General features: G+C 41.6%; 1 protein-coding gene across 2 annotated transcripts; it reads right to left on the bottom strand.

Annotated features, from left to right (window-relative positions):
* Positions 1 to 1,792: 1,792 nt before the first annotated feature.
* On the bottom strand, positions 1,793 to 16,139 carry tspan14 (tetraspanin 14). Of its 2 annotated transcripts, XR_012595404.1 has the most exons (10): positions 15,990 to 16,139; positions 13,260 to 13,340; positions 12,713 to 12,763; positions 9,801 to 9,947; positions 8,909 to 9,079; positions 5,805 to 5,930; positions 5,631 to 5,681; positions 3,910 to 4,023; positions 2,630 to 3,004; positions 1,793 to 2,506 (listed from the first exon to the last, which is right to left on the bottom strand). XR_012595404.1 is itself a non-coding variant. In XM_074647487.1 (9 exons), the coding sequence occupies exons 2-9, from the start codon at positions 13,338 to 13,340 to the stop codon at positions 2,939 to 2,941; spliced, it is 807 nt and encodes a 268-aa protein (XP_074503588.1). In that variant the 5' UTR covers positions 15,990 to 16,111; the 3' UTR covers positions 2,609 to 2,938. The 2 variants fall into 2 exon arrangements, 1 of the variants encoding a protein (XP_074503588.1); XM_074647487.1 differs by lacking the exon at positions 1,793 to 2,506 and having other exon boundaries at positions 2,609 to 3,004; positions 15,990 to 16,111.
* Positions 16,140 to 16,277: the final 138 nt, after the last annotated feature.

Here is a 16,277-nt window from a genome sequence, read left to right as displayed (position 1 = left end):
ATATTATACTATATTATATTTTATATTATATTATATTATATTATATTATATATCATATTATATTATATTATATTATATTATATATTATATTATATCATATATTATATTATATATCATATTATTTTATATTATATCATATATTATATTATATATCATATTATATTATATATTATATTATATCATATTATATTATATTATATTATATATTATACTATATTATATTATATATTATATTATAGACTTAAACAGATGTGTTCTAGTGTTCATCATGTTCTCTCTGAGAGATTAATATCTTTCCTTCTTCATGTGTAGAACAGATATGACTCAACCACCTGGTGGCGAACAGAGGCCTGAAGTTATCAGATCAGATGTTCCTATATATTCTCCTGTTGGTGTTGACTCTTGTTGAGAGTTGTTTGGTGGATTGGATGATTGAACTCTCTATCAGTAACAAGGAACAAACAAGACATATTGATTGATTGAATCCACCGTCAGGAGCCTCAGTAGAGGTGGAAGATCCATACGCAGCCACAACAGCCTGGCACCTCCTCCTCATGCTGGTCACCAACCTGGTCACACCACGCTGTGGGATGGCGTTCCATTCCTCAACCAGGATACACTGCAGGTCAGCCAGCGTGGTTGTGTTGGTCACTCTAACACGTACAGCACGCCCAAGCTGATCCTACAAGTGTTGAGTTGGGTTGAGGTGTGGACTCTTGGCAGGCCGTTCCATTCTCTCTCCTCCCACATTGTGGAGGTAGTCTGTGATAACCCTGGCTCTGTGGGGGGGGCGTTGTTTCTTGGAGGATGAAGTTAGGTCCCAGATTGTGGAGATATGGGATCACCACTGGCTGCAGAATCTCATCCTGATATCTCCCTGCATTGAGATGGCCTTCAATGATGACAAGCCTTGTTTTGCCAGTGAGGGAGATGCCCCCCCCCCACACCATGACACTGCCCCCACCAAAAGCTGTTACTCCATCGGTTCAACAATCAGCATAGCGTTCTCCACGTCGTCTCCAGACTTTCACCTGCCGTCCAACTTTGGCAGACAGAACCTGGACTCATCACTGAACATGACATTCCCCCACATGTTCAGGTTCCATTGTCTGTGTTGGAGACACCAGCGCCAACGGGCCTGACGGTGAAGGGCAGTCATTGCAGGCTTCCTGGTAGCCTTATGAGAATACACTGTTTACCATTGGCAGAGCATTTGGGAACATTTTACTTGGACGCTCCCCACATCATCAGCTGTGCTGCTCATCCCACAAATACATGATCCTTACAAGTGTGACATCATTGTGAAGGTCAATAAACAGGCTTTCAACCATGTAGAATACAATGACCATTAGCATTGATACAACAGAGAAATAATCCACCAAACACAAGTTAACTAACTTCTTTTTCCCAGTTACTTTATTTATATATGTATATATATATATATATATATATATATGTATATATTGACAGTTATTGTCAGTTATCGTCAGGTTTTGGTTTGTAAGGTGTGAATGTGGTCTACTGGGAGCAGAGCTGGACCTGCGATAGCGACTGACCTCGTTCAGGTGGAGCAGCCGGTATCGCTGAAGGAGCTCTCCGGTGCTGCATCAGGTGGGAGTCCTTACTTATTCCTTAATTTATTAAAATAACTAATATATTTATTATTACTGATACAATGTTTTTTGTTTTCATAACATTAATAACATTATTACGTCTGTAATCAACACAAAGCTTTTAAATGAAGGTTTCTGCACTTTTTCTTCTGATAAACTAAATAAAATATGAAACAAACTCCGACCAAACTTCATTTTTATTTTGATGAATATAAAAGACATAAAAATTCACTTTTATAAAAACAGAATCCCTTCAAAATAAAACTCAAACACAAAAACTAGAATTAAATCATTAATTCATGAAGAGGAAATCAGAAATCAGTTAAAACAGAACATTTATACAATAATTCAGAATTTTCTCTAGTTTGTTCTGATCGGCTCAAATATCCTGAAAAACATTCAAACAAAAAACTTTATTCATTCAAAGCTCGTTAACATGAATCCAGTGTTAATAAAGTTTTCATATGCAATCACATGATCACATGACCTGAACCTTAACTTCAGTTATACTCCTCTCTTCTTCTGTGGTTTCTGAAGTGCTGCAAGGATTCAGTTAATGTCAAACTATTTCAATAAGTCACCGATCAATTAGTGATCAATTAGTGATCAAATTCTGATAATCAATTCATAATTTCAGTCAATCATAAATTCTGTTATTCTCCAGTAAATCATTTCATCACATGATGTTCAAAAACTGAAACACAAGAAGACCTGAGTTCAACCTGAAGATGATGATGATGATGATGGAGGAAGCACTGAACAGTAAACAGCCAGTCAGGTCAAAGGTCACACTGGTTCAATAAACATTCACAGAGAGGATTGAAACTGTAAACAGGCCTGAAGTTGCAGATCGAAACAAAGTGTGTTCGTTCTTAAACGACGGTGAAGGCAGTCTGGTGCACAGCGGATCGTTCTTAAACGACGGTGAAGGCAGTCTGGTGCACAGCGGATCGTTCTTAAACGACGGTGAAGGCAGTCTGGTGCACAGCGGATCGTTCTTAAACGACGGTGAAGGCAGTGGGATAAAGAGCGGACACACATGTCTGTCAGACGACGAAGCTTTCAGTGACAAAACAACATGATCAACAGAACTAGGTCACATTGTCAAACATTATTAGATGCATCTTTACTAGACGCCATGTCCTCAGTTACCATAGCAACAAGGTCATCAGAAGTCCATCTAGCCGATGACAGGAAGTGACGGCAGGTACAGCAGAGTTATTGAAGAAGGAGAAGAAGAAGGCACGTCTGACTGAAGAAACTCGGTGCACCTGGTGGAGGCCCCGCCCCCACGGATACAGGGCCCGCCCCCTGTAGGCGTGGCTTCAGTAGGTGAATCTGACCTTCTCAATGTCAGAGATCAGAGTCCTGGCCAGGTAGATCCCCACCATCTGTTCACAGGTAGAGTGACACACATCAGGTACGTACTGCTGAGTCACCACAAACCAGTAGGAAGCAGTAGAAACCAGTAGGAACCAGTAGGAAGCAGTAGAAACCAGTAGAAACCAGTAGGAAGCAGTAGAAAGCAGTAGGAACCAGTTAAAACCAGTAGGAAGCAGTAGGAACCAGTAGGAAGCAGTAGGAACCAGTAGGAAGCAGTAGAAACCAGTAGAAACCAGTAGGAACCAGTCAGAACCAGTAGGAACCAGTAGGAAGCAGTAGAAACCAGTAGGAAGCAGTAGAAACCAGTAGGAAGCAGTAGAAACCAGTAGAAACGAGTAGGAAGCAGTAGAAAGCAGTAGAAACCAGTAAGAAGCAGTAGAAACCAGTAGGAGCCAGTAAAAACCAGTAGGAACCAGTAGGAACCATTAGAAACCAGTAGGAACCATTAGAAACCAGTAGGAACCAGTAGAAAGCAGAAGAAACCAGTAGAACCAGCAGAAATCAGTAGGAACCAGTAGGAACAAGTAGGAACCAGTAGAAACCAGTAGGAAGCAGTAGAAACTAGTAGAACCAGTAGGAACCAGTAGGAACCAGTAGAAACCAGTAGAAACCAGGAAAAAACAGGAAAAACACAATCTCAGGATGATTGATTGATTGATTGATTGAACATTAAAGACGACCGGTACTAACAAGAGTTAGTACCAGTTGTACCAGTACACAGTAGTACTCAGTACTGTAGCAGTAGCAGTACTCAGTACTGTAGCTGTAGCAGTACTCAGTACTGTAGCAGTAGTAGTACTCAGTACTGTAGCTGTAGCAGTACTCAGTACTGTAGCAGTAGTAGTACTCAGTACTGCAGCAGTAGTAGTACTCAGTACTGCAGCAGTAGTACTAGGACAGCAGGTATTTGTACCTGCAGCAGAGAGATGACGATGAAGACGATGGCCACGGTGAACAGATTTCCAGGTAACCAGTCCTCCAACGCAGCGATGCAGCCTTTAGTGTAGATGTGCTCACTCCACTCCCTCTACAGGAACAGTAGAACCAGTTAGAACACTTTAGAGCAACTTGTTCTGTAACGTTCTACAGGAACAGTAGAACCCGTTATAACAACCTGTTCTGTACCGTTCTACAGGAACAGCAGAACCCGTTATAACAACCTGTTCTGTACCGTTCTACAGGAACAGCAGAACCCGTTATAACAACCTGTTCTGTACCGTTCTACAGGAACAGCAGAACCAGTTATAACAACCTGTTCTGTACCGTTCTACAGGAACAGCAGAACCAGTTATAACAACCTGTTCTGTACCGTTCTACAGGAACAGTAGAACCCTTTAGAACAACCTGTTCTGTACTGTTCTACAGGAACAGTAGAACCCATTTGAACAACCTGTTCTGTACCGTTCTACAGGAACAGTAGAACCCATTTGAACAACCTGTTCTGTACCGTTCTACAGGAACAATAGAACCCGTTAGAACACATTAGCAAAACCTGTTCTGAACCTGTTTCAACCCATTAGAACAATCTGTTCTGTACCGTTCAACAGGAACAGTAGAACCCGTTAGAACCCGTTAGAATGGTAAATGGACTTGGACTTATATAGCGCTTTTCTAGTCTTCCGACCACTCAAAGCTCTTTACACTACATGTCAGCATTCACCCATTCATACACACATTCATAGACAGATATCAGAGGCTACTAAGGTGCCATCAGGATCTAATCTAAATACTCATTCACACACCGATGGCTATGCCTCCGGGAGCAATTTGGGGTTAAGTGTCTTGCTCAAGGACACATCGACATGTGACCCGGAGCAGCCAGGGATCGAACCAACGACCTTCCGATTGGTGGACAACCTGCTCTACCCTCTGAGCCACAGCCGCCCCCAATAGAACAATCTGTTCTGTACCGTTCTACAGGAACAGCAAAACCAGTTATAACAACCTGTTCTGTACCGTTCTACAGGAACAGCAGAACCCGTTATAACAACCTGTTCTGTACCGTTCTACAGGAACAGTAGAACCCATTAGAACAACCTGTTCTCTACCGTTCTATAGGAACAGCAGAACCCGTTAAAACAACCTGTTCTGTACCGTTCTACAGGAACAGCAGAACCCGTTAGAACAACTTGTTCTGTACCGATCTACAGGAACAGCAGAACCAGTTATAACAACCTGTTCTGTATCGTTCTACAGGAACAGTAGAACCCATTAGAACAACCTGTTCTGTACCGTTTTACAGGAACAGTAGAACCCGTTATAACAACTTGTTCTGTACCGATCTACAAGAACAGCAGAACCCGTTAGAGCAACCTGTTCTGTACCGTTCTACAGGAACAGCAGAATCAGTTATAACAACCTGTTCTGTACCATTCTGCAGGAAAGGTAGAACCCGTTAGAACAACCAGTTCTGTACCGTTGTACAGGTACAGTAGAACCCATTAGAACAACCTGTTCTGTACCGTTCTACAGGAACAGTAGAACCCGTTATAACAACTTGTTCTGTACCGTTCTACAGGAACAGTAGAACCCGTTAGAACAACCTCTTCTGTACCGTTCTATAGTAGAGACACGCCCTCACCAGCCCTCACCTGTCCAAACAGGAAGTTACATTTAAAAAACCGGAAGCCTCACCTTCTGTTTGTTTCTCACGTCGTAGCCACACTGAGTGTTCACCACCGAGTCCTGAAACACACACACAGCAACCACGGTGACCAATGACGTATATTGATCAGTATTATTAAACTGTTATGTAACCATGGTGACTAATGACGTATATTGATCAGTATTGATCAGTGATTAACTCACAGCAGGATCAGCGTTGCAGCAGGAGAAAGGAACTCCACACTTCTCTCTGCTGCGATGAGTTCCGTTACAGCTGAAATAAACATTCAGATCCCAGTCGTCCGGTTCCTGAGCTCCACAGCAGTGGTTCTGTTAATAGAACAAGATACTAAAGGTTTAACTAAAGGTTCCTGAGCTCCACAGCAGTGGTTCTGTTAATAGAACAAGATACTAAAGGTTTAACTAAAGGTTCCTGAGCTCCACAGCAGTGGTTCTGTTAATAGAACAAGATACTAAAGGTTCCTTAGCTCCACAGCTGTTGTTCTGTTAATAGAACAAGATACTAAAGGTTCCTTAGCTCCACAGCAGTGGTTCTGTTAATAGAACAAGATACTAAAGGTTTAACTAAAGGTTCCTGAGCTCCACAGCAGTGGCTCTGTTAATAGAACAAGATACTAAAGGTTTAACTAAAGGTTCCTGAGCTCCACAGCAGTGGTTCTGTTAATAGAACAATATACTAAAGGTTTAACTAAAGGTTCCTGAGCTCCACAGCAGTGGCTCTGTTAATAGAACAATATACTAAAGGTTTAACTAAAGGTTCCTGAGCTCCACAGCAGTGGTTCTGTTAATAGAACAAGATACTAAAGGTTTAACTAAAGGTTCCTGAGCTCCACAGCAGTGGTTCTGTTAATAGAACAAGATACTAAAGGTTCCTTAGCTCCACAGCTGTTGTTCTGTTAATAGAACAAGATACTAAAGGTTCCTTAGCTCCACAGCAGTGGTTCTGTTAATAGAACAAGATACTAAAGGTTTAACTAAAGGTTCCTGAGCTCCACAGCAGTGGTTCTGTTAATAGAACAAGATACTAAAGGTTCCTTAGCTCCACAGCAGTGGTTCTGTTAATAGAACAAGATACTAAAGGTTTAACTAAAGGTTCCTGAGCTCCACAGCAGTGGTTCTGTTAATAGAACAAGATACTAAAGGTTCCTTAGCTCCACAGCTGTTGTTCTGTTAACAGAACAAGATACTAAAGGTTCCTTAGCTCCACAGCAGTGGTTCTGTTAATAGAACAAGATACTAAAGGTTTAACTAAAGGTTCCTGAGCTCCACAGCAGTGGCTCTGTTAATAGAACAATATACTAAAGGTTTAACTAAAGGTTCCTGAGCTCCACAGCAGTGGTTCTGTTAATAGAACAAGATACTAAAGGTTCCTTAGCTCCACAGCAGTGGTTCTGTTAATAGAACAAGATACTAAAGGTTTAACTAAAGGTTCCTGAGCTCCACAGCAGTGGTTCTGTTAATAGAACAAGATACTAAAGGTTCCTTAGCTCCACAGCTGTTGTTCTGTTAACAGAACAAGATACTAAAGGTTCCTTAGCTCCACAGCAGTGGTTCTGTTAATAGAACAAGATACTAAAGGTTTAACTAAAGGTTCCTGAGCTCCACAGCAGTGGTTCTGTTAATAGAACAAGATACTAAAGGTTCCTTAGCTCCACAGCTGTTGTTCTGTTAATAGAACAAGATACTAAAGGTTCCTTAGCTCCACAGCAGTGATTCTGTTAATAGAACAAGATACTAAAGGTTTAACTAAAGGTTCCTGAGCTCCACAGCAGTGGTTCTGTTAATAGAACAAGATACTAAAGGTTCCTGAGCTCCACAGCAGTGGTTCTGTTAATAGAACAAGATACTAAAGGTTTTTGAGCTCCACAGCAGTAGTCCTGTTAATAGAACAAGATACTAAAGGTTCCTGAGCTCCACAGCAGTAGTCCTGTTAATAGAACAAGATACTAAAGGTTCCTTAGCTCCACAGCAGTAGTTCTGTTAATAGAACAAGATACTAAAGGTTCCTGAGCTCCACAGCAGTTGTTCTGTTAATAGAACAAGATACTAAAGGTTCCTTAGCTCCACAGCAGTGGTTCTGTTAATAGAACAAGATACTAAAGGTTCCTGAGCTCCACAGCAGTGGTTCTGTTAATAGAACAAGATACTAAAGATTCCTGATCTCCACAGCAGTGGTTCTGTTAATAGAACAAGATACTAAAGGTTCCTGAGCTCCACAGCAGTGATTCTGTTAATAGAACAAGATACTAAAGGTTCCTGAGCTCCACAGCAGTTGTTCTGTTAATAGAACAAGATACTAAAGGTTCCTTAGCTCCACAGCAGTGGTTCTGTTAATAGAACAAGATACTAAAGGTTCCTTAGCTCCACAGCAGTGATTCTGTTAATAGAACAAGATACTAAAGGTTCCTGAGCTCCACAGCAGTGATTCTGTTAATAGAACAAGATACTAGAGGTTCCTGAGCTCCACAGCAGTGATTCTGTTAAAAGAACAAGTTACTAAAGGTTTAACTAAAGGTTCCTGAGCTCCACAGCAGTGATTCTGTTAATAGAACAAGATACTAAAGGTTCCTGAGCTCCACAGCAGTTGTTCTGTTAATAGAACAAGATACTAAAGGTTCCTTAGCTCCACAGCAGTGGTTCTGTTAATAGAACAAGATACTAAAGGTTCCTGAGCTCCACAGCAGTGATTCTGTTAATAGAACAAGATACTAGAGGTTCCTGAGCTCCACAGCAGTGATTCTGTTAAAAGAACAAGTTACTAAAGGTTTAACTAAAGGTTCCTGAGCTCCACAGCAGTGATTCTGTTAATAGAACAAGATACTAAAGGTTTTTGAGCTCCACAGCAGTGATTCTGTTAATAGAACAAGATACTAAAGGTTCCTGAGCTCCACAGCAGTGATTCTGTTAATAGAACAAGATACTAAAGGTTCCTGAGCTCCACAGCAGTGATTCTGTTAATAGAACAAGATACTAAAGGTTCCTGAGCTCCACAGCAGTGATTCTGTTAATAGAACAAGATACTAAAGGTTCCTGAGCTCCACAGCAGTGGTTCTGTTAATAGAACAAGATACTAAAGGTTCCTGAGCTCCACAGCAGTGGTTCTGTTAATAGAACAAGTTACTAAAGGTTCCTGAGCTCCACAGCAGTAGTTCTGTTAATACAACAAGATACTAAAGGTTCCTGAGCTCCACAGCAGTAGTTCTGTTAAAAGAACAAGATACAAAAGGTTCCTGTGGTTCTTTTTAAAGAACCTTTAGTTCTCATGAACACAGACAGTGGTGAGTTACCATCCTCTGCAGAGAGTCGATGAGGTTCTGCAGGTCGATGTCGTCTCTGTACGCTTTAACGTTCGCCAGGAAGAACTCGTTGATCCATTCCCTGACCTGACTCTGGAAAACCACCGCCAGCACCGCCGCCGTCAGCTCCAGCACGAAGATGAAGCCGATCACGCCGGAGAACTGACCGAAAAACACAAGAACCAGTTTAATGTAGAAGAAGAAAACATCCAGCCTGTTTTTAACGTACAAACTTCAGCCGACGTGTTTTTAACGTACAAACTTTAACAGACGTGTTTTTAACGCACAAACTTTAACAGACGGAAGTTTTTAACGTGCAAACTTTAACAGACGTGTTTTTAACGTACAAACTTCAGCCGACGTGTTTTTAATGTACAAACTTTAACAGACAGATGTTTTTAACGTACAAACTTTAACAGACAGATGTTTTTAACGTACAAACTTTAACAGACGTGTTTTTAACGTACAAACTTAAACAGACGTGTTTTTAACGTACAAACTTTAACAGACGGATGTTTTTAACGTACAAACTTTAACAGACGTGTTTTTAACGTACAAACTTTAACAGACGTATTTTAAACGTTCAAACTTTAACAGACGTGTTTTTAACGTACAAACTTCAGCCGACGTGTTTTTAACGTACAAACTTTAACAGACGTGTTTTTAACGTACAAACTTTAACAGACGTATTTTAAACGTTCAAACTTTAACAGACGTGTTTTTAACGTACAAACTTCAGCCGACGTGTTTTTAACGTACAAACTTTAGCAAACGGATGTTTTTAACGTACAAACTTTAGCAAACAGATGTTTTTAACGTACAAACTTTAACAGACAGATGTTTTTAACGTACAAACTTTAGCAGACAGATGTTTTTAACGTACAAACTTTAGCAGACAGATGTTTTCTCTCAGAGCTCCCACACAGCCGGCGAAGCCCAAGATGAAGGTGACTCCGCCCACCGTCAGGACCAACCAGACCGGGTCGAAACCGTGCAGCCGGGTCACCTGGGTCAGATCCAACAGGACTCCCTGTAATCCACAACACACCAGCTCAGAGTCAGACCAGCACAACCCTTTAATAGAACTGTTATATAGCAATGTAATGAGATAATAAATTATATACTGGAAAAACAAAGTTAATAAACTTGTGTTTGGTGTATTATTTCTCTGTTGTTCCAATGCTAATGGTCATTGTATTCTACATCGTTGGAAAGCCTGTTTATTGACCTTCACAATGATGTCACACTTGTAAGGATCATGCATTTGTGGGATGAGCAGCACAGCTGATTATGTGTGGAGCCGCGGTGCCGATGGTAAACAGTGTATTCTCCTGTTGGTGTTGACTCTTGTTGTGAGTTGTTTGGTGGATTGGATGATTGAACTCTCTATCAGTAACAAGGAACAAACAAGACATATTGATTGATTGAATCCACCGTCAGGAGCCTCAGTAGAGGTGGAAGATCCATACGCAGCCACAACAGCCTGGCTCCTCCTCCTCATGCTGGTCACCAACCTGGTCACACGTTGCCGTGGGACGGCGTTCCATTCCTCAACCAGGGTTACCACAGAGCCAGGGTTACCACAGAGCCAGGGTTACCACAGAGCCAGGGTTACCACAGAGCCAGGGTTACCACAGAGCCAGGGTTACCACAGAGCCAGGGTTACCACAGAGCCAGGGTTACCACAGAGCCAGGGTTACCACAGAGCCAGGGTTACCACAGAGCCAGGGTTATCACAGAGCCAGGGTTACTACAGAGCCAGGGTTATCACAGAGCCAAGGTTACCACAGAGCCAGGGTTATCACAGAGCCAGGGTTATCACAGAGCCAGGGTTACCACAGAGCCAGGGTTACCACAGAGCCAGGGTTACCACAGAGCCAGGGTTACCACAGAGCCAGGGTTACCACAGAGCCAGGGTTATCACAGAGCCAAGGTTATCACAGAGCCAGGGTTATCACAGAGCCAAGGTTATCACAGAGCCAGGGTTACTACAGAGCCAAGGTTATCACAGAGCCAGGGTTACTACAGAGCCAGGGTTATCACAGAGCCAAGGTTATCACAGAGCCAGGGTTACTACAGAGCCAGGGTTATCACAGAGCCAGGGTTACCACAGAGCCAGGGTTACCACAGAGCCAGGGTTATCACAGAGCCAGGGTTATCACAGAGCCAGGGTTACTACAGAGCCAGGGTTATCACAGAGCCAAGGTTATCACAGAGCCAGGGTTATCACAGAGCCAGGGTTACTACAGAGCCAGGGTTACCACAGAGCCAGGGTTACCACAGAGCCAGGGTTACCACAGAGCCAGGGTTACCACAGAGCCAGGGTTACCACAGAGCCAGGGTTATCACAGAGCCAGAGTTACTACAGAGCCAGAGTTACTACAGAGCCAGGGTTACCACAGAGCCAGGGTTACCACAGAGCCAGGGTTACCACAGAGCCAGGGTTACCACAGAGCCAAGGTTATCACAGAGCCAGGGTTACCACAGAGCCAGGGTTACTACAGAGCCAGGGTTACCACAGAGCCAGGGTTACTACAGAGCCAGGGTTACCACAGAGCCAGGGTTACTACAGAGCCAGGGTTACTACAGAGCCAGGGTTACCACAGAGCCAGGGTTACTACAGAGCCAGGGTTACCACAGAGCCAGGGTTACCACAGAGCCAAGGTTATCACAGAGCCAGGGTTACTACAGAGCCAGGGTTACCACAGAGCCAGGGTTACCACAGAGCCAAGGTTATCACAGAGCCAGGGTTACCACAGAGCCAAGGTTATCACAGAGCCAGGGTTACCACAGAGCCAAGGTTACCACAAAGCCAGGGTTACTACAGAGCCAAGGTTACCACAGAGCCAGGGTTACCACAGAGCCAGGGTTATCACACAGCCAGGGTTACTACAGAGCCAGGGTTACCACAAAGCCAGGGTTACTACAGAGCCAGGGTTATCACACAGCCAGGGTTACTACAGAGCCAGGGTTACCACAAAGCCAGGGTTACTACAGAGCCAGGGTTATCACACAGCCAGGGTTACTACAGAGCCAGGGTTACCACAAAGCCAGGGTTACTACAGAGCCAGGGTTATCACAGACTACCTCCACAATGTGGGAGTAGAGAGAATGGAACGGCCTGCCAAGAGTCCACACCTCAACCCAATTCAACACTTGTGGGATCAGCTTGGGCGTGCTGTACGTGTTAGAGTGACCAACACAACCACGCTGGCTGACCTGCAGTGTATCCTGGTTGAGGAATGGAACGCCATCCCACAGCGTGGTGTGACCAGGTTGGTGACCAGCATGAGGAGGAGGAGCCAGGCTGTTGTGGCTGCGTATGGATCTTCCACCACTACTGAGGCTCCTGACGGTGGATTCAATCAATCAATATGTCTTGTTTGTTCCTTGTTACTGATAGAGAGTTCAATCATCCACCAATCAACTCACAACAAGAGTCAACACCAACAGGAGAATACACTGTTTACCATCGGCACCGCGGCTCCCCACATCATCAGCTGTGCTGCTCATCCCACAAATACATGATCCTTACAAGTGTGACATCATTGTGAAGGTCAATAAACAGGCTTTCCAACGATGTAGAATACAATGACCATTAGCATTGGAACAACAGAGAAATAATACACCAAACACAAGTTTACTAACTTTTTTTCTGAGTTTAGTTACATTAAAATAATTCAATTCTAACTCTAATTGTTCTTATTATAAATAGAAATCATAATAATTATAAATTAAATTATTTATTGTAAATAAAATAAGAGAAAGATACAGTTGTATTTTGTGTTCATTCACCTTTTCACTCCACGCCCAGAAACCCACGGCAATAAAGGCGACTCCAGCTAGCTGCAACACAGAGACACATTATACATATATATATATATAATAATATAATAGTATAATGATATAATAATATAATAATATATACAAACTCCAGCTAGCTGCAAGACAGAGACACATTATATATATAATAATATATTAATATACAAACTCCAGCTAGCCCAAACATAAAGACACAATATATATATAATAATATATTATATATATATAATAATTACAATAGACAGAAGTGTTCAGGCAGATCCAGTAACCCACAGACAAGCATTTAAACAAAAGACAGGCTTTTGTATCTTCTGGATCCTGGACCAGGTGGATCCTGGACCAGGTGGATCCTGGACCAGGCGGATCCTGGACCAGGCGGATCCTGGACCAGGCCGATCCTGGACCAGGCCGATCCTGGACCAGGCGGATCCTGGACCAGGCGGATCCTGGACCAGGCGGATCCTGGACCAGGCGGATCCTGGACCAGGCGGATCCTGGACCAGGTGTGTGTATAACTCACCCAGAAGATGATGTTGTAGCTGAACATCAGGTATTTGTAGCAGCAGCTGACCTCAGCGTTATCATATCGATAGTAGTACATCTGTAGTAGAACACAACACACTGCAGTTACAGTCTATACCCTACTTATAGTTATATACTGTTATATACTGTACACTGTTATATACTGTAAATATACTGTTATATACTGTACACAGTTATATACTGTAAATATACTGTTATATACTGTAAATATACTGTTATATACTGTAGTGTTATATACTGTACAGTTATAGACTAAATATATACTGTTATATACTGTACAGTTATATACTGTACACTGTTATATACTGTACACTGTTATATACTCTAAATATATACTGTTATATACTGTACAGTTATATACTGTACACAGTTATATACTGTAAATATACTGTTATATACTGGACACTGTTATATACTCTAATTATATACTGTAATATACTGTATACAGTTATATACTGTAAATATACTGTTATATACTGGACACTGTTATATACTGTATACTGTTATATACTCTAAATATATACTGTACATATTCGGTTATATAATGTACACTGTTATATACTGTAAATATACTGTTATATACTGGACACTGTTATATACTGTATACTGTTATATACTGTATACTGTAATATACTGTACACAGTTATAAACTGTAAATATACTGTTTTATATATATATATAGTTTTATAGGCTACTGTACATATATACTGTTTTATATATATATATATATATATATATATATAGTTTTATAGGCTACTGCACATATATACTGTTTTATATATATATATAGTTTTATAGGCTACTGTACATATATACTGTTTATATATATATATATATAGTTTTATAGGCTACTGTACATATATACTGTTTTATATATATATATATATATATATATATATAGTTTTATAGGCTACATATACATATATACTGCTATATATATATATAGTTTTATAGGCTACATATACATATATACTGTAAACAGGATGATGTCAGAAGATTGAAGTTTAAAACCAGACTTTAACGTTAGCTGAAGTGAACTGTCTGTAACTCCGGATGTAACTGAGTTTGTTAGTTCGGTAGTTAGTTCGGTAGTTAGTTCGGTAGGTAGTTAGTTCGTTAGTTCGGTAGGTAGTTCGGTAGTTAGTTCGTTAGTTCGGTAGGTAGTTCGGTAGTTAGTTCGTTAGTTCGGTAGTTAGTTCGTTAGTTCGGTAGGTAGTTCGATAGGTAGTTCGATAGGTAGTTCGGTAGTTAGTTCGGTAGTTAGTTCGGTAGTTCGGTAGGTAGTTCGGTAGTTAGTTCGGTAGTTATTTCGGTAGTTAGTTCGGTAGTTAGTTCGGTAGTTCGGTAGGTAGTTCGATAGGTAGTTCGGTAGTTAGTTCGGTAGTTAGTTCGGTAGTTAGTTCGTTAGTTCGGTAGGTAGTTCGGTAGGTAGTTCGGTAGGTAGTTCGGTAGTTAGTTCGGTAGTTAGTTCGGTAGTTCGATAGGTAGTTCGGTAGTTAGTTCGGTAGTTAGTTCGGTAGTTCGGTAGGTAGTTCGGTAGGTAGTTCGATAGGTAGTTCGGTAGTTAGTTCGGTAGTTAGTTCGTTAGTTCGGTAGGTAGTTAGGTAGTTCGGTAGTTAGTTCGTTAGTTCGGTAGGTAGTTCGATAGGTAGTTCGGTAGTTAGTTCGGTAGTTAGTTCGTTAGTTCGGTAGGTAGTTAGGTAGTTCGGTGGTTAGTTCGTTAGTTCGGTAGGTAGTTCGATAGGTAGTTCGGTAGTTAGTTCGATAGTTAGTTCGTTAGTTCGGTAGGTAGTTCGGTAGGTAGTTCGGTAGGTAGTTCGGTAGTTAGTTCGGTAGTTAGTTCGGTAGTTAGTTCGGTAGTTCGGTAGTTAGTTCGGTAGTTAGTTCGGTAGGTAGTTCGGTAGGTAGTTCGGTAGGTAGTTCGGTAGGTAGTTCGGTAGTTAGTTCGGTAGTTAGTTCGGTAGTTCGGTAGGTAGTTCGATAGGTAGTTCGGTAGGTAGTTCGATAGGTAGTTCGGTAGTTAGTTCGTTAGTTCGGTAGGTAGTTCGGTAGGTAGTTCGATAGGTAGTTCGGTAGTTAGTTCGGTAGTTAGTTCGTTAGTTCGGTAGGTAGTTAGGTAGTTCGATAGGTAGTTCGGTAGTTAGTTCGGTAGTTAGTTCGGTAGTTAGTTCGGTAGTTCGGTAGGTAGTTAGGTAGTTCGGTAGTTAGTTCGTTAGTTCGGTAGGTAGTTCGATAGGTAGTTCGGTAGTTAGTTCGGTAGTTCGGTAGTTGGATCGGTAGTTCGGTAGTTAGTTCGTTAGTTAGTTCGTTAGTTCGGTAGGTAGTTCGGTAGGTAGTTCGGTAGTTCGCTTCACTGTCGTTAGAAACGGACGTTTTTCGTTTTTTTCGATTAATCACCAACCCTCCGGTCAGTCTGAACGGTACCGAATAACAACTGTTAATGACCGTTAATGACCGTTATTGACCGTTAATGACCGGTAATGACCGGTAATGACCGGTAGTGAGTAGAGTTCGCTAACCAGAGTTCCTGTAGTTAGTGAGTTCAGAGCGAACAGGAAACGGCTAATGCTAATGCTAACAGTGTAGAGAGACTCAGATCATCCTGATAAACACACAACTATACACACACATAACTACACATAACTACACATAACTGTATATATATATATAGTTCTATGTTTATAAACTGTAGTTTAATCAAACTCACCCTGATGACCAGAGATCCTCCTCTGCTCTGCTCTGCTGCTTCCTCTTCCTCTGTTAGACTCTCTCTGCTGTTAGAGTTACTGCTGTCTGACTCCTTCTGCTGCTGCTGCTACTGTTTAACCCGGAAACAACAACAACAACACTACTCTTCTTCTTCTTCTTCTGTGGTTCGGTAGACTAGTCGCTGCAGTGTCGCCCTGCTGCCCCCTGCTGTTAACACTCATTATTATTATTATTATTATTATTATTATTATTATCATTATTATCATTATTATCATTATTATTATTA

This window comes from Sebastes fasciatus, chromosome 9 (assembly GCF_043250625.1).
Source record: "Sebastes fasciatus isolate fSebFas1 chromosome 9, fSebFas1.pri, whole genome shotgun sequence".
Classification (NCBI taxonomy): domain Eukaryota; kingdom Metazoa; phylum Chordata; class Actinopteri; order Perciformes; family Sebastidae; genus Sebastes; species Sebastes fasciatus.
Note: the sequence above shows the minus strand (reverse complement) of the source record. Positions and strands in the feature narration are given on the sequence as shown.

Excerpts from the sequence above, each read along its gene's own strand:
- tspan14 (XM_074647487.1), bottom strand. The coding sequence starts at position 13,340 with ATGTACTACTATCGATATGATAACGCTGAGGTCAGCTGCTGCTACAAA. Across the intron at positions 12,764-13,259 it reads GCTACAACATCATCTTCTGG|CTAGCTGGAGTCGCCTTTAT; the intron begins GTGAGTTATACA and ends TCTGTGTTGCAG. Across the intron at positions 3,005-3,909 it reads TCGTCATCTCTCTGCTGCAG|ATGGTGGGGATCTACCTGGC; the intron begins GTACAAATACCT and ends ACCTGTGAACAG.